Source organism: Hemibagrus wyckioides, linkage group LG06 (assembly GCF_019097595.1).
Source record: "Hemibagrus wyckioides isolate EC202008001 linkage group LG06, SWU_Hwy_1.0, whole genome shotgun sequence".
Lineage (NCBI taxonomy): Eukaryota > Metazoa > Chordata > Actinopteri > Siluriformes > Bagridae > Hemibagrus > Hemibagrus wyckioides.
The window spans coordinates 16272379-16296933 of NC_080715.1; the positions used below are offsets into that span (position 1 = coordinate 16272379).

General features: G+C 37.7%; 1 protein-coding gene across 3 annotated transcripts; it reads left to right on the forward strand.

Moving 5' to 3' along the window:
- The first annotated feature begins 4160 nt into the window (after positions 1 to 4160).
- lnpa (limb and neural patterns a) lies at positions 4161 to 18662 on the forward strand. 3 transcript variants are annotated; one of them, XM_058393367.1, is made up of 13 exons: positions 4161 to 4248; positions 5859 to 5952; positions 6177 to 6218; positions 7430 to 7617; positions 7797 to 7855; positions 7970 to 8010; positions 8837 to 8920; positions 9002 to 9053; positions 9167 to 9379; positions 10437 to 10542; positions 11420 to 11490; positions 11787 to 11918; positions 16773 to 18654. In XM_058393367.1, exons 2-13 carry the CDS (start codon positions 5926 to 5928, stop codon positions 16937 to 16939), a joined length of 1182 nt encoding a protein of 393 aa, XP_058249350.1. In that variant the 5' UTR covers positions 4161 to 4248; positions 5859 to 5925; the 3' UTR covers positions 16940 to 18654. The 3 variants fall into 3 exon arrangements, with proteins under 3 accessions (XP_058249350.1, XP_058249349.1, XP_058249351.1); XM_058393366.1 differs by having other exon boundaries at positions 11787 to 11939; positions 16773 to 17637; XM_058393368.1 differs by lacking the exon at positions 11787 to 11918 and having other exon boundaries at positions 16773 to 18662.
- Positions 18663 to 24555: the final 5893 nt, after the last annotated feature.

Consider the following 24555-nt stretch of genomic DNA (forward strand, 5'->3'; position numbering starts at 1 on the left):
TATACTACATTGCTGCATGAATAGTCATAAACACATTAATTATGTCAAACTTCATTATTTGGGAGCTTATAAAATAGCACACTTGCCTGACTCCAAACTTTGTAGGCTGTCCTTAGGATAGGGTGGTAATTTAATGCTGATAGTTTTATATGGTGTAAAACTGTTTTATGCTATTTATTCGTTTCATGTCTTGGTACAATAGAAATATGTAACTGTCCATGGTGCTGATCTGGAATAGTGGCTTTCCAGATCAATTAATTTAAACCACACATATAATGCAAAATTAAACTAAAATTATCTTGGTTATTTGAACCAGATTTAGACCAAAGCTGAAGAAGCCAGGATTTTCAGAAAAGAGGAGGCGATTTCAGAATGGATAAACTCAACATTTAGCTATCACAGTCATCTTTCATCCTCAAATAGATCATATGAACTGTAATGAGGTAAGGGCATCTAAAGTTATGTTCTACTGAAATAGCATTATTCATAATTCTGGCTGTTAGCTACTAAATATTGTCAGCTAATGTTATAATAGCCTGAAGAGCTAAAACAATATATAATATAAAAATAATTACTTGGCCATATACTAAGCGTTAAATGTTTAACAATACAATAGAAAACAAGATATTTGAGAATAGGATAAAAACATTTTGTTTTCAAATTTTCTATTGGAACCTCCAGATGCTGCAACTTTTTCTAATTTACAAAAAAATCTCTATCTGAAAAATCTGTTTATGATCTTCATTTCTGCTAGTTGTATTTATTAAATGAAACTTGAAACTTGATTGCTGAATGAACTATCTGACATACATCCCATCTATAGAATGGGGATGAGTGTTCAAGTACTTTTGGTATTTCAGTACAACTGCTCAGAGGTATAAAAACATATGAAGAATCTAAGTTGCGCTGGATAAGGGTCTCTGCCGATATGACGTAAATGAAATAATTGAAAATGATAAATGGTTGAACAAACCTTGATACACATCTCGTTGAGAGCCCATGCCTACTGATAAGGGCCAGTAAGAATTCAAAAATCAGTTAAAATATCAGTGCAGCCTGCATTTATGCCATTGTACATATCAGCTGGTAATTTCTTTCGATGTCAGACTTTGTCTTTCGATGTATGGACAGATTACCCAAGATATATTATGATCAAAAAAGTGTGCGGATGTTTTTTAAACTCATCTGATATATGCATTTGAACTTTAATCTGATTTAATTTTGAGCATTATGAAAGAGTTGTTTTCATCATTATTTGTTGTTTTGTGTTGGTTTTAAGGCCTAAGGCCTTGTGTTAAGCTTAAATAGCACCCAAAATAATTATTAACTCACAAAATACTTAGTTACATTACATATAAAAACAATAATTGGCGGGACATACTATGTGGTATATAGTATCTAGAAGACCAAAATGGACTAATGGGAAGGAGTTTCTGCTATGAAAGTTAACCTCAACTTTAATGCAATTTGAGGCAATCCACAAACAATGGGTCCCCACGTCAACAGTTCTGCCAGTTCTTTATTTCTTCCCATTCATATTCACACTTCTTGTCTGTTAACTATTGTCCATTTACACTAGATGTATTTGTCTGTTAGAAAGTAAGCCCTTGAATCCGGTAAAGAAACCTGATGCCTTGTTTTCACCTCTTTTCCTCTGCAGGGATAGATCCTGAACAGAGAGAAAACCCTTAACATGTACATGCAAACATGCAAAACTCCACATAGACAATAAACTTAGCATCCATCCAGTTGCCATAGGTGTCCAAAATTAGATTTACAGGATGTAATTTGTATTAAATAACTGTTTTATTTATGCACCCATATAAATACACATGCCCTTTGGACTACTAACACAACCATTCTTTTCTAAATGCAATGCAAATGCAAGGTAATGTATTTAAGCATAAACAAATTTACAAAATTTACAAACAAATTAAGAAAACAACATTTATCAGACAGAACATAAACACAACATAAAATAGAAATAAATAAATGTTATTTCCTAAATCTAATGAAATGTTGTCAAACACAGAAAAAGGATACATGTGATGACCGGCCACAAAGATTAAGTACTTGGACAGTAACATATACAGATTCATATAAATGAATATATAGCAACAATGGATATGACATCTTTTGGCATAAGAGCAGGAACTTGTTTCAACTCAAAATTGCATGCAGTTACTAGTCTTCCTGTCCTTCCACAGTACTCTAATCTTGGTGCATTTGACAGGATGCAAAAGTAATAGAATAACATTGCCATCTAAAATAACCAAAAAATATATCAAAAAGAAGGAGTTAAATGAAAGGACAAAAAAGAGACACAGCAAATGCAAACAAACAAGTGAAGTACCTGCCAAGTAAGTTCTTTAAATATAACAAAAAGTTCCTTCTTCATGTTCTGACACTGATCAATGTCACTTAAATGTGGGCAATATGTGTGCTTTTCATATATTGCTATCCCATGCTACCATTTATATTGCACTTTACTCATAGCAACAGCATCATATGTCCCTGAATTATAAGAGGACATGCTTATGCTTGACCAACAGAACCACCAGCAGTGCAATCACAACAAAAGGTACTTTTAGTACTCCCCTCAAATTAACACTGCAACCTCCACATGATGAGGATTTAGGGTTAGCCTTAGAGAAGTCTATTTTAGGTTTATGATTTATGAAGTGTTCTGGTAATTATAATGCAATGCACATTGGTTAGGAAGCAAAAAAATGTCAGATGGGTCCCATGGGTTAATGATTAATGTCATAATTATTTATATTCATTTAAACTCATTGTTATTTGTATAACACATCTACCAACAGACATTAGTAGCTTTATAGAAATCCAGATGTAGATGCTTGATCCTTATTAAGCAAGGTAGAGGGAGAGTGGCACAGAATAACTCTCAGAGAACCCGAGAAGACATGGAAAGGAACCTTAAGTGGAACCAGACTCAGAAGGGAACATATCCTCTTCTACAGCTGTATAATATAAAGGCAAACAGTACTAAATTATGCATTTCTAAATTGAGAAAAAAATGCACCAGTAAAGTATTTGAGGATTAAAAAACCCAGACACCCCCAGTTACCTATTTTGGAATGAATATTGGGCAGCATTGTACACAATACTCATAGAAAAAGCCTTAGATGCACCAGGCAAGGCTCGAAATTTTAAGTTGTGGAGATGGAGATGTGTAAATGGCACAGCAGTACTGTGGTTATTGAATGCACTGATTTCAAGCAGCCTTGTTATGTACACAAATATCATTAACAATCTGCAGGAATTTCACCTCAGCATAGCTGTAAAAGGATATCAATGAGTTTCATCCTTGCTGAGATGTTCTGGGCGGTATACATATTTGATTGCACAGCATTGTAAAAAAATAAAATAAAAAAATACTACGTAGATGGTGCAGTCACCTAAAAGAAAAAAAACAAAACTCCACCACAGCTGAATCTATTTGCTTCTTAAAGTATATTATCATAAGTATACTCGTTCACTCTTGTGTTTGTTTGTTGACATTTTAACATTCGACTAAGTTCTCAATTTCTCTTCTGATTGGCTGCGGCTTCTGCCCGTCAACATGTAGCTGGACTTCTTTCAGCTGTGGAGCCACGGCATTTGACATGTTTGAGCTGGCATATGATGTATGAGGACAAATTTCTGAGCTGACACCCTTCACACTGCACTGGCTGAGCGTCTTTCAGAAAAATATTGTTTGGTAGGATAAGCCATGAGGTGCAAGAAATAACCAACCGCCAAGCCGGTTGAACCAGGAGTTCATCTTCATCAACTGGTAATTTTGCGGGTAATTAAAGGAACTGATCAATTTGAACAATTAATTAGATTTTCTAATTGCCAAATGTTGTGTTATTATTGTCTTAAAAATAACTCAGCTACTGTGTTGCAAGGGTAGCAATAGTTTCAGAATAGTTTCCTAGATGGTCTCTTAGTTTTGCTAGCTTGGCCTGTGGTTTGGCAACTGTTTCTTTTCACTAGGACGACTAACAGCAGCTTAGTACTTGAGAATTTTCTTTTCAGACACAACAAAATAAAATTTCCACTCACTATAGCTTTAATATCATAAGGAAACCAAGCCCAACACATCACTTTGTTTTCCAGCCCTCTGTGGAAGTTAATGTCACGTGACGACCCAATCGCGGCAGGAGATTACCGCAGGGAGTTATGGGTATTCGATGACGTCTATTAAACAAGTTACTCTTCCTCCCCTCTGCTGATGTTTGTGAGGTAAAGTATCCACAATATATATATATATGTATTTATATTTATTTCCGTTTTCTGCGCTTTGATACACAGCAGAGTGTGCCGTGTTGTTGCAGTACTGTAAAAGTTATCGCAGTCAGGTTACTTTGTGTCATGTCTACTAGTTAGGTTTCTTAGTTTAGCTCGTGCAGTGCATAAGCCTAGTTGATTTAGCTTAGATAGGCGGTTTAACAGGGTTTTTATTGCATCTAAAACTAGATTATTTAGTCGATCGTAGCTGTGTTTTAAATCGTTTTGACCTTATCCATGTACACATGCTACTTTTTTTTTTAATTCGACGTCATTTACAACTAAAAAAAGGAAGCGAATCTTTAATTCATTCGGATTAGCAGGATCGTAGTTTCTATATGTTTATATCACTATTAAAGAGAGATTTTCTCGTGTGTCTGCTTATAAGTAATAAAATGTCTGAATGGATAAGGAGACTCGGGACTTTGGTGGAGTTTAGCAGAATGGCTCTAACAGTACACGTAGAAAAGTAAGTTTCGAGGCTTTCCTGGGCTGTTAAAAGTGCTTTACTTCATCCAAGAGTCGTTTGTTCAGCTGAACCTGGCCGAATGAACTAGACAACCCTTATTCCTGGATGATGATGATGATGATGATGGTGATGATGTGGAAAGTTAGCTAGGACAGATCTTTAAGCAGCTTACTGATCACTTGTGTGCCCTGAAGTTTAAAATAGAGAGGGGTATCAGGTTTTAAGGTTTACACAGCTCATTTGGTACTTTGGTATTTTGGGACACAAAATGTGCAGTAGTAATCAAGTTATGATAAATCATTCTAAATGTTTCTGATTTTATAGAGGGTAATTTATACAAACAGATTGACATTTATGTCTAAAAGGTTTTTTGTATTATGCTCCCGTTGCTAGTATGTCTTTAGGTTATACACTGTATTGCCAAAAGTTTTGGGACACCCCTCCAAATCATTGAATTTTTAGTTCCAGTGAAAGGAACTCTTAATGCTTCAGCATACTAAGACAATTTGGCCAACTCCATATTACATTCATGTGTATGTAAAGGCAGACGTCGCAGTTTTGGTCTGGTTCACAGTCTCAGCTCTAATTTAACACCCCAAAGGTGTTCTGTCGGGTTGAGGTCAGGACTCTGTGCAGGCCAGTCAAGTTCCTCCACACCAAACTTGCTCATTTATGTCTTTATGGGCCTTGCTTTGTGCACTGGTGCACAGTCATGTTGGAACAGGAAGAGGTCATCCCCAAACTGTTCCCACAAAGTTGGAAACATGAAATTGTCCAAAATGTCTTGGTATGCTGAAGCATTAAGAGTTCCTTTCACTGGACCTAAGGGGCCAAGCCCAATCCCTGAAAAACAACCCCTGAATAAAATGATTTGGAGTGGTGTCCCAAAACTTTTGGCAATATAGTGTATGATTAATCATTCTAGATGTTTCTGATTATTTATATAGAGTAATGGGATGATTTCTTCAAACAGACTGACATTTATGTTTAAAAGTTTTCTTGTATTATGCTTCCTTTGCTAGCTTGTTTTTAGGTTATATATTGAGTGCGTATTTCAGACTCAAGCACTAACTTGTAACTTCTGCTTTTTTGGTAGGTGGTGACGTTTTCAGCCGTTAAACAATACACCAAGAGAGTAGTGTGAATTTGCTCCAAAGCTCAAGATGGGAGCTTTGGTTTCTCGTTGGAGGGTATGTACTATTTAAAAGCTAACTGTATCTCATTTGATAAATGAAGACCATTCGGGCATATCACAAGTTCTTAATCATTACATTTATTAAAATATTTTAGGCTATTTCAGGCTTGTTTGAAAATGCCTGCATATCCAGTAGCTAGGTCTGCCAGAAAAAATGGGTGAATTGATTTCATTTTGCATTTATACAAATTTAGAATAATAGTCCGACTTGTTTTTCAGACCAAGCCAACAACCGTGGAGGTATTGGAGGGACTTGATAAGGTAAGAAGTAATTTGCCTCTAAGCACACAGCTCATTACTGCTGCTGACATTCAATCTAACTTATTTCATGTTTACCCTTATACATTATGTACATAGCACAAAAACACTGGTGTAAAAGACATTTTTCAGCTTTGCAGTTGCAGCGCTATTCAGTTGACTACACTGTCAGACACATTGGAAGAATCAGACTTGAAGTTATTATTAGACTGACAGACATGTGTTGCTGTATTTGCCTTTGCTCTCTTTAGAGCACTCCAATGCTTTGGGATCATTCTTGGATATTTTTGGAATGAGGTTATTTAAAACCACTTACGATGGTCCTTGAGAATTGGCTCACCAAGAAGTACCCTTTGAATGAGCGTTTCAGATGACTGAACTGTTTATGGTCTGGATAAAATCATACAGGCCTAAAAAGCTCAAGCCGTATTATACAACAATTAGTTCTGGACCACTAATTTGATTGGATGAACGGTGTTCCAAGAATGCTCATATTTAGTATAACTGCACTGGGATGTTTCATTGTTTGTGTTACTCCACTTTTCGGTGTTTGCCAGTTACTACAGTAGTGTTTGCGATGGGGAAACAATATTTTTTAGGAGTATAACTTGAATTTAAATATGAAAAGAATTGATTCCAATTTCACCATTAACACCTGCAATGGCTACATACAAGTCCATATGAGCCAGCTAGAAAAAAGACTTTAAAGTGAGTGCAGCTGTGAATATAACATTTGGCCATATTGTGTATAAAATATCAGTTACTCTACTTTACTTTAATTTCTTGTTTATAGAACTGTTGTATAAAAGCGATATCGCACTAGCAATTATGAGGTTGTACTGAATTTCAGCATGGGTATGATACTAGCCTAAGGCACAGCATGGTGTCATCATGTCCAAACAGACATTGTTACATTTTCCAGTTTCTTTACTTTTTAGTGACCATTTTATTTTTAGCTGAAGTATTTACTTCAATTCAATGCTTTATTCAAATCAGCTTAACAGAAATCCCAGTGTAGCTCTCAGTCCTTTAGATTGTAACTGGACAGTGCTGAACCACTGGAAGGATTAGATATTGTGCATTGCTTTATTATTATTATTATTATTATTATTATTATTATTATTATTATTATTATTATTATTATTATTATTATTGATTATACTGTCATTGAGCACAGTGCTATTTGGTTCTTAGAAAACCTTTTTTCCCCCCAGAATATCCAAAACCTTGAAGAGCACAGAGAAAAGAATCAGAAACAGCTGAAGCTATGGGTTTACAGATTACTTCTATATTCAACCATTTTGTACCTGTTAGCCTGCCTGGTTGTTTATATGTGGTACATCCCTCACCAGCTAATGGGGAAAGTGATATTGGCTTCACCCTTTTTAATATTTCCACTACTGTGAGTACATTTCCTTTTATATTATTAAATGTTATACATTCATTTACTAAACCACAACACTATATTTCATAAATAGTTATTTTTTGCAATATATTTCTCATAAATAATTGTTCATGCAGCAAAATGGATGCATTTTTAAATCAATTATACAACTTTGTAATTTTTTTTTTAATCCACAGTGTATGGCTTCTGAGAAAACTGTTGATTATGTTATATTCAAGAAGGACAGAAAGAAATGGTACAGTTATCACTTTGGTCTATTTTTAAATTATGTTCTTAAATATTTTAACAGAAAGTCACCAGTTAAGCCATTTTATTTTAACATGGTATGGTGTTTCATTTTCTCTTTCAGGTGAAAAATTAGAAGAATTGAAAGCTGAAAAAAAGAAAATAGTAAGAATTTCTCTGCAATGTCTATTCTTTTTGAGTAGTGCATTCTGATGATAATTGTAGCCTATTTGGCCAGCGAGGCCATTGCTCTGGTGGCAAGCTGCACCCTCATACCTGTGTAGAACACTTAAAATCTAGTTATTTCATGAGGGGTCAAACCAGAGTGCACACCTTCTCAGAAATGTCAGACATCTTTGCACCTGTAATGTGAGCGTTAACCTTAAATGCTAATGTGCTGGCTTTGCCCTTGTAGGCCATTCAGCTTTACTTTTGACAGTAGGCTAGCACCATGCTAACGCTAAAACAGGAGCATCCTTTCCCTGCCCAGTTTTGAGCTAATGCTCCTTGTAGGGAGAGAGAGATTTCTTCTTCAAATAAATAATCTAAAATCAATGCAGACAGCGGTTAATTGCACAGACTTGACTTGGTAAAATGCTTGGCCAACGGCTTGTCTTTAAATTAATAGTGTTTAGTGCTGGGAGGAAATAAATCTGAGAAATTGCTTGTCATCTGCTGTCATGTCTAATAACTTTCAATAATTACAGTTGATGGATTTTTACACTCTCCATTATCAGAATAGATCTTGTAATTATTCTTTTCATTAAATCTAAATAATTAGCACTATTTGCTCTTTTTCTAAAATGAGTTTTAAAATGAAGCTAAATAGAACAAAATGTAAAAACTGCCAGGAGATTTTTCTCCCTAAACAACTGCCTTAGCTGTGCATTTGTACTTTTTTTCATTTGTTCTAGATCGCTATGTCATTTTTGAGCCAGTACAGTCATTATGTTTATATTGAGTACACTGAATGGTTTACTGTATTTTTCAGCTTGAGCAGGTGATGGAGACGGAAACCTACAAAAATGCCAAATTAATATTAGAGCGGTTTGATCCAGATTCTAAGAAAAAGATTGTAAGTACTTCAGCAATGTAGACAGACTGCTGACATAACAGATTGTTGCAGAATTTATAATCAAGTTCTATCTCGTCATAGGAGCAGGATGCTACACCCATTGGACCTCCTGTAACTCCTCGGCAAGGTCAAGGTTAGAGGGAAATGGTATATGTACTGGGTTTGCTGGCAAAAAAAGGTTTGATTATCTGCATCAACAAGCACAAACGCTGTTTTTTTTTTTGTTTTTTCCTCCCTCCCCTTCAGAGCTTCGTCAGAGGCATGTGACTCCTCGCCCTCCTGTTCCTGTGACTCCAAACCTAGCAGTATCAGCACGTCCTCCTCCTGGCCCTACTGCCCCTACTGCCCTGATCTCGGCCCCTGGTGGGCCTCCAGAGAGGAACCTGTCTTCTACTTCTCAGCACCATAACCTGCCGAGGAGAAATGTTACCCCCACAGGCTCCCCATTCCCTGGTGTGGGTGAGTGATGCACACACCTTGTTTTATGCTTTGTAGTAAAATCATGAGGTTCCCTGAAACAGCATCAACATACTTTTACTAAATTTTAAGGGGTTTTCCTTCACATTATGAAGCTGTGTTTAATTAAAATAGACTATACTCATTGTCCATGATAATAAGAAGTCCCCCTTATTCAAGATTTTATCCAATAATGTGGCAGCAGTGCAGTGTTTAATATGACACAGTACCTGTCAAGAACTTCAGTTAATGGTCACATTTGTGTCAGAATGTGAAATGCGAAACTTCAGACATTGAATGTGGCATGGTTTTGGGTGCAGGACTGGTCGATTTCAGTTTTTCAGAATGTACTGGGATTTCTTAATAGCTTAATGTAGCATATTATTGTATCATCAAAATTTAGATTTGGTAGTTTGCTGACTGCGAGATCTGAGATGTCCACTGTTTTCTGTTTGTAATGTTCAAGTTTCAAACTCACTGTTTTGTGTGTTAATAGTTTTTCATATATTTAAGATTAGGCACTCCTAGCACATTTTCTTATTGTTGACCGTGAGATACAGACTTCCAATGTTTGATTTATTCTTCATTGTTAGTTTTGTCATTATCTGCCATAGATGATTGACACCAAATTTCTTTCTTAAGGCAGGAAGAGAATTATCGTCTGTACTTGAGGGCGAACCAATCTAAGCAAGGAATTGCTAGTGAAAAGCAATTTGATATGAAAGAGTCACCACAGCGATTCCATATGCTTGTAAATTAATAAGCAGCAGGATATCGGGACTTTGCCAAGTCTGGTAGAAATGACCAGTCATCTTGCTATGATCGCTCTTCATGTTAAATTATATTAATTAGAGATGAGGATCACAGCAGGTTCGGCGTTATCTATCGGGAGGATTATTTCTGAGTCATTATTAAAATCTGTCACTGCCATCCATTTATCTTGGCCACCTGCCTGCTGCAGAAGACTGCAGCTCTGTCTGCAAACTGGTCCATGCTCTGAAAGACCTGCATGTGTATCCTTGGAAGGTTTGTTAGTAACCGCTTCTGTGTGTGTTCACAGGAATGTATCCTCCTGGTCCACCCCTAGCACGACCTGTCCTCCCTCGTGACAGAGGAGCTTTGGACAAGATTATTGAGTACCTAGTAGGTGATGGGCCTCAGAATAGGTAAATATTCTTAATTTTAAATCTTTTGCTGTAAGCGCACATTCACAGTGGGTTTTAATTTTTTATTTTTAGGTCTACATATTTCTATCTACTTGTAGCTCCTGTGCAATTTAACACCTGGTATAGGATTGGTTTACTCAAAGCCAGTCAAATAGGCAGCAGAATTGCGAAGAGCAAATAATTTTAGTTGTAGACCCACTCTTATGCTAGTACAGTCATGCATTGAACTGATCAGTGGTTTTGTATATGTTCTGTAGCTAGCCTGTATAGATAATTGAGCAGGATACCTTTCTAGCTTGGTAATACCAATCAAAAACCATGTTCAGTATACTGAAGATCAGCACTCCCACTTATTATTTATATTAATTTGCTTGACCATCACTGTCATTTTAGTTTCTTGTAGATTAGGCAAATAACCTGATCAGCTATAAATGATTTTCATCTTTGTAACTTGTAATTCTGCTATCTGCTATTTGCTATCAGCGGAAGCTGGTTTAGCAGTTATTTATAAATGATTATTAAACGGTATCTTTCATGTCATACTCTTAAGCTAATCTAAGTTCTTAGTGGTTGAGATGTCTCAAGTCTCCATCAGTGAACAGTTGATAACTTCAACAAAATAGAATTCATGTTATAACTAGATTGAATCTACTGGTTATGCAATTGTACTTTTTAATTGTTTTTTTTATAATTGCACTAGGGATAATTTTCAATTAAATGTATTAATGTATAATTTCTATCCAAATGTAGATATTTCTGTAAAGCTACTTTATGACAATGTATACAGATTAAAATTGGATTGAACTGAATGTGTTAACTTTCACTCTCTGTGTCTTGTCTGTTTTTAAAAAATTTACTTTTTTGTATTCTTTTGCAGATATGCCCTAATATGCCAGCAGTGTCTATCTCATAACGGCATGGCTTTAAAGGAGGAATTTGAATATGTTGGTAAGATTTAGAGGAACATGGAACAATTTGTCAGTCTTCATCAGACATGGTGCCTTTATTTCTCTGACACTTGTCAGCTCAGTATATCATAGACCTCATAAATGCTGGCCCTTGTCTGGCATTTCACATTTAGCATTTGAATGCAGTACCAGTAACAGATTAAAAATGCAAACAAGTGTAGTCTGTTCATGTTCCATACTATACGTTCTCCATAAGCGTATGCTTTATTTTCGTAATACATCACTGTGACCATGGATTATTTGGAACAGCAGAATGTGTTATTGCTGCTGTTTCAGCATTCAGATGTGCTTACTGCTACTTCCTGAATCCTGCTCGGAAGACCCGCCCTCAGGCTCCACATCTCCCTGAATTTAGTGAAGGGAAGACAAGCCTAGGACCACCTACTGTTGCCTTGGAGACAGACCAAGGTGCACCCACTTCTTCTCCAGGTACCTGCTATGAAGTCAGAGCCTGATGTATAGTATATTTGATGTACTTTTCTAATTTCATGCTTTAGGATTCTTAAGGTTGCATCCTAATTGGCTCCCTGCATTTCCTTATAGTCAAACATCTGTACATCAGGTTCCAGCAGGAAAAAAACTTTTTTAAATCAATGGAATGAATGTATTGCATCATGTTCTTAATAATGATATTTATTTGAAAGCACTAAGTGGCAAGTTAATGGGATTTCCTTGCCTTTATGCTGACTGACAAGGTTGCCACAAACATGAAGTCTCAGAAATATCTGATGATGTTCATGATTATTTAACAGCTGAGAAAGGTCTACATATTAGGCTTACAAATATAGAATGTTTGCATGTATCTTTTTATATCCAAGAAAGAAATGTTAAATAATCTTGCTTAAAATTATAGCATTGATTATAGCAGATTCTTTAGTAGCGTTACTTTGATTTCTAGCTTAGCTTAATAGACAGTGCTCAAAAACATTAAGTGAACATTTGATCATCACATTATAACAAGTCAGTTAAACTTCAGGGATGTTAGTCTGTCCAGTCATGAAGCATAAGTGACTATGAATCTATCTGTGAGTCATCTGCTTTGGTGCAAATGCACTGGAGGGGCAACAGCAAGACACACCCCCAAAGGGCAATGGCTTTGCAAGGTGGTGCCACAGGCAATTGCTCTCTACTTTTCCTTTCTAACAGATTTGTGTTTAGTTTTGTTTTGTTATTGTCCTTGTCACTACTTGTAGCCTCATGCAGTACCTGCAACCCAGTCAGGTTGCACAGGTTGTCCAGCTACTCCAGGATGGCACATCCATCTCTCAGCATGAAGGAGATGGGCTGTTACGCGATGAGAGCTGGAGAGGGGCGTAGACGTGCAAAACCCAGCAGCAGAACAAGTATTTTCTCCTTTGTGAAATAAGAAATGGGAGGAGCATGGAAAGAGGCCTAAAAATGACCTCCAGCAGCCTACTGGTGTGCATGTTTATGACATGTAACTGTCAGCAACAGACTCCATGAAGATGGCATGAGTGCCTGACATCCTCTAGTGGCTCTTGTGCTCACAGCCCAGCACTGTGGAACTCGATTGTATCTTGTCAGGGAACACCAGAATTGGTGTCCACCATTGGTGCCCCAGTCTCTTCACGGATGAGAGTAGGTTCACATTTAGCACATGTGACCAATGTAAAACAGTCTGGAGATGCTGAGGGAAACATTATGCTGCATGCAACATCATCCAGCATGGCCGATTTGGCAGTGGGTCAGTGGTTGGTCTGGGGAGGAATATTTTTAAAGGGTCTCACAGACCTCCACATGATTGCCAACAGTGCTGTTGTTACTGCTGTTGGGTACCAGGATGAAATCCTCATGATCCTATATTGTTGGTTCTCACTCGAATGCAGTGGGCTCTGGGTTCCTCTGGGTAAATGACAAAACCCAGGGTCATGTGGCAAGTGTGTGTAGGTTTCTGGATGACCAAAGCATTGATACCCAGACTTGAATCCAATTTAGAACCTCTAGGAAGTTATGTACCGGAGCATCTGAATGTCAGGTAGACATGTCATCATGAATGATGTTTCATTAGCTGAAACTCTATCCCAGAAAGACTGAACTGCTGTTTATTCCCAGGTCATGATTTTGCAATGTCCCTACACAACACTTTGATCTCCCCTTTGGCCATGGCTCAGACTGCTCAGATGCTTGTTCAGTCTCGTCATTTCGGGACTGGACTATTGCAATTCTCTGCTGGCAGATCTATTTCTGAGCACAATTCGACCTCCAAAATGCAGCTGCATGACATGTTTCCAACTTGCGTAAATTCTCACACACCACTCAACTGCTGCGCTTCCTCCACTGGCTTCTGGTAGCTACACGCTTCAGATTCAAAACAATGATGCTTGCCTACAACGCCAAAAAGGGAACAGCACCCTCTTACCTCAAAGCTGTTATCACTCAACGCCCTGTACCTTGCACCCTCAGATCTTCTACCACTGCTCGACTGGTCCCACCATCTCTCAGGGTGCAAGGTAGGTATACATTGAGGCTGTTCTCTGTTCTGTCACTGAAGTGGTGAAATGAACTAACCCTAGACGTCCAAACATCTGAGCCACTGACTGTCTTCGAATGACTGCTGAAGACCTACCTCTTTCTGAAATACTTGGGTGAAATCCTGGGGGAGGTGTTCCCAAGGCTATATACACTATATTGCCAAAAGTATTCGCTCACCTGCCTTGACTCGCATATGAACTTAAGTGACATCCCATTCCTAATCCATAGGGTTCAATATGATGTCGGTCCACCCTTTGCAGCTATAACAGCTTCAACTCTTCTGGGAAGGCTGTCCACAAGGTTTAGGAGTGTGTTTATGGGAATTTTTGACCATTCTTCCAGAAGCGGATTTGTGAGGTCACACACTGATGTTTGACAAGAAGGCCTGGCTCTCAGTCTCCACTCTAATTCATCCCAATGGTGTTCTATCGGGTTGAGGTCAGGACTCTGTGCAGGCCAGTCAAGTTCCTCCACACCAGACTCTGTCATCCATGTCTTTATGGACCTTGCTTTGTGCACTGGTGCACAGTCATGTTGGAAGAGGAAGGGGCCAGCTCCAAACTGTTCCCACAAAGTTGGGAGCATGGAATTGTCCAAAATGTCTTGGTATGCTGAAGCATTCAGAGTTCCTTTCACTGGAACTAAGGGGCCAAGCCCAACTCCTGAAAAACAACCCCACACCATAATCTCCCCTCCACCAAACTTTACACTTGGCACAATGCAGTCAGACAAGTACCGTTCTCCTGGCAACCACCAAACCCAGACTCGTCCATCAGATTGCCAGATGGAGAAGCGCGATTCGTCACGCCAGAGAACGCGTCTCCACTGCTCTAGAGTCCAGTGGCGGCGTGCTTTACACCACTGCATCCGACGCTCTGCATTGCACTTGGTGATGTATGGCTTGGATGCAGCTGTTCGGCCATGGAAACCCATTCCATGAAGCTCTCTGCGCACTGTTCTTGAGCTAATCTGAAGGCCACATAAAGTTTGGAGGTCTGTAGCGATTGACTCTGCAGAAAGTTGGCGACCTCTTCGCACTATGCGCCTCAGCATCCGCTGACCCCGCTCCGTCAGTTTACGTGGCCTACCACTTCTTGGCTGAGTTGCTGTCGTTCCCAAACACTTCCACGTTCTTATAATACAGCTGACAGTTGACTGTGGAATATTTAGGAGCGAGGAAATTTCACGACTGGATTTGTTGCACAGGTGGCATCCTATCACAGTTCCACGCTGGAATTCACTGAGCTCCTGAGAGCGACCCATTCTTTCACAAATGTTTGTAAAAACAGTCTGCATGCCTAGGTGCTTGTTTTTATACACCTGTGGCCATGGAAGTGATTGGAACACCTGATTCTGATTATTTGGATGGGTGAGCGAATACTTTTGGCAATATAGTGTATATGAATAATAAATGTAATGTAAATGTTTGTGGAACCCCATCCAAACAAAAAAAAAATTATTATGCAATGCAGAGTCACAGCACTTGAAATGGCCAAAATATGGTGAGAGAATTCAGTGTTGTCTATCCAGCACAATAAAAGTGAGGTCAAAAGAAAATGGTCTGGCACAGATCTAGGTCAAAAAAAAAAGAAATGCTGCTAATTAACAGTTTCTCTGCTACCTGAAAGGCCCAGACCATGACAAAGATTTTTTAAATTGACCAGATGTGGGGGCAAACTGAGCCGACTTATCCAACTTTTATTTTCAGTGGAAGAAAAAAAAAAAATCAAACTGGTTTCTAAATATCATGTGCAAACTCTTCTAGTACTATCAGTTGTCATTTGCCTATATGAATCATTTATTTGTATACTTGATGTAAATAAACGATTTGAACATGACAGAGTAACCTTTTTCTAAAAACAAATGCAATAGCTTATTGCACATGGTAAGATTAGAAACCGATCAGTTGAGATCGTTAGTCTGTTTTACACATTTAGATGCAGATTAATCACGAATGCTGAATTTTTTCCACACACATTCATTTGTATTCAGCTTGATAGATGAGGCACTGTGTTTTCAAAACTTTTGAATTGAAATCAATTTTTTTTCCCCCAATTTCCCCAATTGGGTCACTTGCCAGTTCTCACCCACCAGCCGTCTCTCCCAGATCATACGACAGCTGCCAACTAGGGACGGGGAAGGCTAACAACTGAAGCCAGTCAGCCGCATCTTTTCAAACTGCTGTATGACAGAGCAGTTGTAAAACAATCTGAGGAAAGCGCCATCTGCCCTCTTCTGCATATATGTGCCCACAGATACCACTGATTGGATAGTCTCATCTGAACAAACAATTAAGCTTGTGCCCATCTGTGTTTGGTTTTTTTGTTTGTTTGTTTTTTTTACAGTGTGAAAATTGTATCAGGCGATGATTAAATCTCCTTAGCTCTTTGTCTCTAAAAGCACTTTACCTTGATCTGCAGTTAAATATGAGAGCAAATCTACTGTGTGTTCCTAAAGGATTTGGATCTTTTCATGATGCTCTCCCACAGTGCTGCATAGTTTGTTGGTGTGGTTTTCTGCCCCTCTCTCTACTTACCTTGTAGCAAAAACCCTGCAGTGGGTCTTTCTTTAATGTAAATTAATACACAAGGTGTGTATCTTTTTTAAGATGATTCTAAATAAGGGACTATTGATGCAACAATAATAATTTTAGCCGGAAATTCCTATTGGGCTAATATAATTAAGCCAGCAGGATATGCTTAGCATTATGAGGCTGCACTGTCTTTAGTTTAGTTACATAATCTTAATCTGCATCACTTTGTTCCACAGAGGATAAATCCGAATCCTTCGGCTCTGTAGAGGAGAAGACACAGAGTGAGCATCAGGAAGAAGGCCAAACTGAGAAACCTGGACCTCTAGAACCAGCCACCACTCTCTCAGATCTCCCTGAAAAATCAGACAATGAACAAGATGTATCTGCTATGGAGGTGGAATAAAGATCTGCATATTTAACCAGTCCCTCTGAAAAGGTGTGCATTATGTAACGCATGTTTAAGGTATTTGGGAGTACTTGGAACGTTTGCAACTTTGATTTACTCTAGTTTAGGTATGCTTTTTCTTAATTATTTTTTTTTAACTGTAATAATCAAGATGAGGATAGAAATATAAATTGCAATAAGTGCTAAAAACCTCTTCTGTTTGTGTTCACAATTTTTTTTTTTTTTTATGTTGATGTGTCCTGTAATCTGCAGCATTTTGACCACATATATAATGAGAATAACTCCTCATTAATAGTCCTTTATGTCAGAAGAAAGCGTTCATGAGTACTGTTTCTTACTGAATGTATTTAACTTGTTTTTTCAGCATGTACAATAATGCAAAATGTCTGCTCTTTTCTGAGGAATGTCTAATATTTATAGATGTTTACACTTTTTATTACAGTGCCTTTTTTTGTGGTTATTCAGTAGGTTTACAGTTTTCTAAGTACCTGCAGTGAGATGGGTTTCATGTTTACACAGACTGAGTTAGTCATTAAAAAGATCCACAGCTATTTATTTAATTATAGAATCTGAAGATAGAGCAGTGTTATATATGTATGTGCCTTTCCATGTAAGATTTCTCTAAAGAATAAATAGGAATTATTTAATTATTGCATATGGATTTTTTTTTTTTTTTGCCCTACCTTTTTGCAAATTATTTTTTTAAAATGTTTCCTTATAGCTACATTTAACTAAATCTTTATTATCTTTAAATGACTATTGTTTACCTTTTCTATACCTTTTATATAACTATTGTGCACTTTACATCCCTTATTACATTTACACGAGGAAAAGGTTAAGCTTACTAGATGTGTACTTTGTTGTGGGAGATTAGGAGTCAGTCACTCAGCCCAGCTAAATAGTTAACTGAACCTGCATTTCTAGTGAGGAAAAAGCATGTGTCCTCTAAAGAAATTGGTTGTTAGGGCTGTTAGTGGGCTGCTTTATTGCTTAGTCTTCTTCCTGTCTGTGTTCCTGCTATCCTGATGTGGAAGGACATTGAAAGGAATCTGTTAAAACACAGTCCATTTTCATTAGCTGCTCTATTTTGGCTTGTGATCATTTTATTTTATCTCATTGATCATTTCAGACAGTGTTAGATAATGGGACTGACACCCAAGCCCAACCCAGCTTGATTGCTTGACCCTCTTCATTTGCAACAAGAGAACTATCTCTACCCATATTGCCCCTGCTGACAAACGTGCACTCTTCTGTTTCTCGCTCTCACACACTGGCTCTCAGGTCATCCTCCCACATTTGTCTTTGGGTTTTGATAATGCATGTTTACAGAGACATGACCCCCTGAGTGTGGCAATGCATCACTGTCAGCAGGACAGTAGCACCTGATTCCAGCGCACTCCATCTCAGCTTGACCCCTGACAGTGGCACAGGCACTGGGGGGGAAAAAACAGCCTGTCGATAGGACGTTTGAACATTTACCAGCAAATATGATGTGGATCAAATGTTGGTTTCATATCAAAATGAAAATCCCTCACTACACATTCCATCATTCCACACAATGACTCTGATTTCATTTGACAATTTTGTAGTGCCTTGTCAGTAAAATCATTTTGTATTTTGAATTCCTATTAAATTGAAAGAATACACGTCTCTCACTCCAACATGTTTTTTTTTTTATATGCAATAGATTCATTTTTTCACAGATGATTTCTGTCAGGAGTAGATGGAATAATTATACACACATCTAGTGTGATGCCCTTTTCTTTTGAGATCTGTATATGGCTTCTATGTAGTATTGCTCCCTCATTTGTCTTTTCAATTTTCTTCTTTCCCTTTTTGACATACTTTGTTTTTCTAGTTAAGAAGAATTCTCCTTCAAAACTCATGCAGGGGTGTCAAATAAGGGGAAAGATGTATTGTGTTTTTTATTTTATTTTTTGCTATTCTATCCTCATCTTATATCACTGTGTACTATGCTTGAACAATAGGTGTAACTTTTGTGCATTTGTGGAACAGAAAGGAGGATGTTGATCAGGCTAGAGCTTTTATTTTGATGTATTCTGTGGTCACCCTGTCTTTTCTTTCCTATTAGAAGATGTTTTGCTCCATGCAGCCTACTGGCAGCTATCATAAATGTTATCAGGCACCGCTACATAGATATATGTGGAGTGTAAGAGGGGAAAAAAAACAAACGCCTAAGTGAATACATCACTTTTGGCCTTCCAAGGCCCTGTTTGTCCATTCAGCAGAGGGATCCCATCAGCGATCTGCTATCACATAGCCACTAATTGATTTTCAAGGATGACGAACGATGCAGCGGTCAGCGAAGCTGAGGTAATTCAGTCACGAATGGGAGAATACAGCAGGGCTTGACTAGGGTCCCGAGCTCTCTGAAATGTGTATTTCTTACATGTACAGTCTGTTCCATTTGACTCAAATTTATACTGATCTTTTATTTATGCCTTGAAAGAATGGCAAATAAGAAACATAAGTGTTCTTGATATTGTGTTTTGTCATATCTAGCAGCCAAAGATTGAAATCCTGGGAAACAATTTTCTGTCGAAATGAAAGAGCGTGGCCTTGTGAACCCTTGAGGAAAATAACAGCACTGGTCCAGACAGAATATGAAACACTGAGACAGAGAATAAGTAAAACAGACAAGAGCAGCCTCCATGTCACTTTTCCATTTGCTGCTTTTGAAAGAGAACATTTCAAACTTTACCCTGTGTTAAAAAAAATGAAGACCTTGTCGTTATCTTTATTTATGTACTGAAATCTAAAGCAAGTCTATGCAGACGACTGCAGGCTCACTTGGTGTTGCTCTTCTCAGAGCCAGACTGCTTCATGTACATCTGTGGGTACATCAGCAGAGCATGTGCTGTTTCCTTGAGGAGGATATAAGAGAATAATATAAAATAATGAGATGAGTGTCACAAAAGCAATTAACATTCCCTGAATATTAGATTTCACCATTGGATGATGACAACTGCATCATTATCAAAGCCATCGCAGTGCAATAGTGGCCCTGGGAGGCATTAAAATCAAATTAGAGAGTTATACAGGCATATGCTGCTGCTATGGCCTAAATGAGGAGACACTCTTCAAGCAGTTGATATCTAGCGATTAGTTCTTGGCTCTGTGGTCTTTAAATGCCACAAGACAAAGTTGAGTGCCATGAATTCATTTTGCGAAAAGGTCATGAGGTGCCAAAAATATGTTGATTTGAATAGATTTACCGTTTAAACCACAAACCACATTTAGGCAAGCTGATTCCCATCTCTCCCTGCTCACTGGGGCCTGTCATAAATCGTTAAACAGGAACAATAAGCTTCTCTGGAGCAGAAAACCCATTCAACATGATGCTTTAGCTCAAATTGAAATTTGCTCTTCAAATATATTTAGAGGCATCATAACGTTTAGAAATGTCAGCACCTTATCATTTACAATGTTTATAAACACTTGCTAAATTCACCTCCAAAAGGGCACCAATCTTGGCAGCAACTGTGAGTTCTATTATCCTTCCTTGCTTTGGAGTTATTGAATAGTATATTCATTTTCCAGCAAACCATTTTGATATTGAAGGATCATGGATCTTCATGGATGAAAAAATATACAGTAAAGTTGATTTTTCTATTCTGAGGGAACTTGGTAGAATACCTTCCATATTATTCTTTCTGCATATCCTTGCTGTGCCTTATTAATGTATTTTGCACAGAATTCCGGTGTTAATTCAGAGCATGTACTTTGTCCATCATTATACTTATTTCCATTTTAGAAATGGTTCCCTAACCTATAAATAATACATAAGTTTATCCTCCATCCATACTGTAATTCTGAAATATTTCTGTAATTCTGTAAAACTGAAATATTGATTGACTACAATATTGTATGAAAAGATTACAAGACAGGTTTCCATATGTGCTCAATAATTACGACACTTATTAACCTCTGGTATAATGCAACACTGATGCCATCAGGAGTAACCGATTGTACATTTTGACCCATTTCGGATTAAATACTCTAATGTCAACCTAAAGCAATACACTGCCCATAAATGTACACACTGGCCACGTGCCGTAACATGCGAGTGATAGTGGTGTTGGTATGAGCCAGCACATATGCTTAGTATATCTTGTAGAAATCATATGAAGCATCCTGAATGCTTCGGCCCCATTTTATGGCTTCATCTATTACCACTCTGTCATTGTTAATTGTCTTCTTTTTACCTCCGCAGGATTCTCCAAATTGGCCCTATCGAATGTGACAGGAGGAAGAGCATTAAGCATCTGACAAGATGATATCTAAGTTCAATTTCCTCCCTCTGCGCTGATATATACCTGCAGCACATCATTTTCCTTTCTGTCATAAAGAGCGCAATAAATCAGCGGTGCTTATGGAGGCATGGCAGAAAACAGGGCCTCTGGATTTGTGTCCCTAGCTCGGGCTATTACAGAGCTGTACTGCTCCTTCAAACAAAAATCATCAAACTTAATGCTGCTGAGATTAGGGAGATTAAGAGAAGGAGAGCAGTCAGGACTGGTAAAACACAAGCAATCTGTGTTTCAACTCAATAAAAACACAGCTTTTTCTTCCTCCCCTAGTTGACACCATTATCCATCTGTTTGGCTGAAATTGCTGCATCATAGTATAAACCTGAGATACAAGTGACACATCCTCTAAAATAAAAGGGAACATTAACTGCTCTATCTTCCTGAGGCCCTGGGAGTCGCTGGATATAAGCTCACTCAAGTGTGGTGGCAGTTATTCTGTGTTTTACTAGACTGCAGACAATTATGCTTTGCTCCGCTCCCTCTGAAGACAAACTGCCAGGGCCTCAGCTGAAATGATTTCAAATTGATTTTCCAAAATGTCTGTAGCTTGATTGCTTCCATATAATATTTTTCTTAAATGGACAGAAAGAGTTTGCAAAAAGCAAAGTATATCTACAAATCAATCATGACACTGCTTAGAAAACAGAAAGTATCAAATAATCAGATCACAGTGTGTGTGCGTGCATGCATGTGTGTGTGTGTGTGTGTGTGTGTGTGTGTGTAGACCAAAAATGACTAAAAGTCCTCAGAATGATAGGATACTCTCAAATGTCCTGATTGCCATTTAGAAAAACTAAAAGCTGCCAAATATTTTATTAACGTTTCTGAGGATACATTTAAGTGTAGCTAATTTATGTAGGCATAATTATGTCAGTGTCAGGTCCTCATTAATAAAATGCTTTAACATGACAGTTTTCTCTCTTTCACTGTTGTCCTTCACTGTCCATCACTATTGTCCTCTTAAAGCCACAGACACACACTTGGGCTTTTTTTTCTTAACATTTGTTCTTTGAATAATCTTTTGTAAAATGGCAAAATGTTCATTTATTGTTCATTTATTTAGTAATATAAAACTTTATTTTGCCATTTTTTTTAAAATAGTAGCAGTATGCACTGCTTATTAAATACATGGCATCGTTGCAGTATTTTAGAGGTGATTTGTGGCAGAGGTTCACATTAAGATGCATGATAGAAAACTACTTTTCTAGCTCATGACACATTCTTATTACAATATTAATACTGATTCAGTATTATAAAAGATTCAGTATTATTTCAACATTGTATTGCAAGTGTTTTTTTTTATTATTATTTAAATACATTTAAAATTTTTTGGTCTTTTAAATTTATATTGCTGTGCAATATAAAAACTTCTTCCTATTGTTTATCTAGACAGGGCCATGAAGAGAATAACAAGTGTACTGCTCTGTATTCTTGCCATCTATTGGTTCGTATATCAACAACAAAAATAGTCCAAGCTGTTGCCCTCAGTCTTGAGTATGGCACAAACAGTACTGCGAGTAAGGGTCCGCTCTTCAGTCACACATACACACACCCATGCAGACATACGGTAATGGTAGTGAATACCAAGCCTGGCAATAGCCCCCTATTCCAACTGGAGAGATGTGATTACAGCACGGAGCTGCAATTCAGCATTATGGTCATACACATTTATTACATTGACTCTGGGTACCTAATACATCCATGCATAACTCCATCCATCTCTGTTTCGTGCAGGAGATGAGATAAACATATGAAAAGAAAAAAAAAGTGTCACAATTGTGCATAAATTGTGCTGAATTGTAACAATGGCTAAATTAAAGAATTGCTTGACTGGTTTTCATTGCTTAAATATAAAGATTACTTTTTTTATGCCTCTTTATCATATAGTTGTCTTCCTCCCTGTCACTCTCATTACGCTGTTTTGAATTTGTGCCAGTAAACAAATGACACAATTATCTTTATTAATTTGTGAAGCACACAGTCCTGGCATGAGGTTAAAACCAGATGAAGAAACGACAGCATTGACACTTTGAGAGTGGAATGAGGGCTGTAGCTGTTGCTTGAAAGAGCGAGTACCTGTCTTGAAAATCTCTGTATTGATCTCTCTCCTCAATTAAAGCTCCCATCTACATATTCACCTTAATATTCTGAGTATATAAGCATTCTGCGAAATCTAGGCACGTATCCAGGGAAGTAACCATCAGAGTTTTCCGCACACATAAGCATGTATTATATCATTTGTAGGCATGGGAGGCTCTTTCAGGCAAGTCAAAAACATTTATACAGTTGCATCAGTTTGATGCTTTGTAAAGTGTTCTATCATTGACGTGTATTTATCCTACATGCATAGTGTATTGGTCCCAGAAATAAATAGAAAAGCTTTAAATAAAGAAAATGTATAAGCCCTTTGTTATAGTATAGCACATGTTGGTTTTAAGTTATTCTTCCATTTTTTTTGAGGACAACCCTACAAAAATGTGTTGTTGTGTCTGAAAGCAGTCTCTAAGTCATCATTATTGCTACACCGGGCATGGGCTACTGCTCTGGGTGGAAAAGAAGCTGATGGTGTGAGACCACAGTACAGCTGCACAATGTTGTGCTCATTTCACCTCTTATACGATCTGTTATCCACAAGGCCGGAGCTCAGGTAGCCCACATCCAGTAAAATACCTCAGCACTGTTTGTCCTGTCCTTGACTCCTAATGTGGCAGACTGCAGATCTTTCACTCTGTTAAAAATGAGTTCAAAAGATACAATAGGAATCTAAAATAGCCATTTTATTGTAAAATAAACACCTATTTTAGGCCTTTCAATTTTACAAATGATATAAAATATATGTGTCTAGTTGTTTAGTTGCTACAGTGGCAGCATATGCCACTCATTAGCACCATAATCCTTCAGTGGCCACAAGCTAAATGCTCTAGTTGTAGAGGATGTAAACATTCACCACATACTAATAGTGGAGTATATTCGCCAGGTAGACCTTTCTTGTGCTAGCAAATTCTCCATGGCTGCGTATAATTAATAGCTTTCCAGTCTACAAGGCCATAATGCTCATCAGTTATTAATTAGAAATTCGTTTTACTGAATAAATAACACTGATGATTGATGATGAAACTTGTAATTGGGCTCTGAGAGCGATTCTCTAGGGTAAAGCATCTTAGAGAAAGAAAACCACTGTTACAGGAGCAACACAGTCGAATAAGGAATTGCTCTGTTATGCTTGCAGAGGGTAGCCCTCATATAAGTAACACAGTTTGATCAAAGATCTATCAAAGTTCT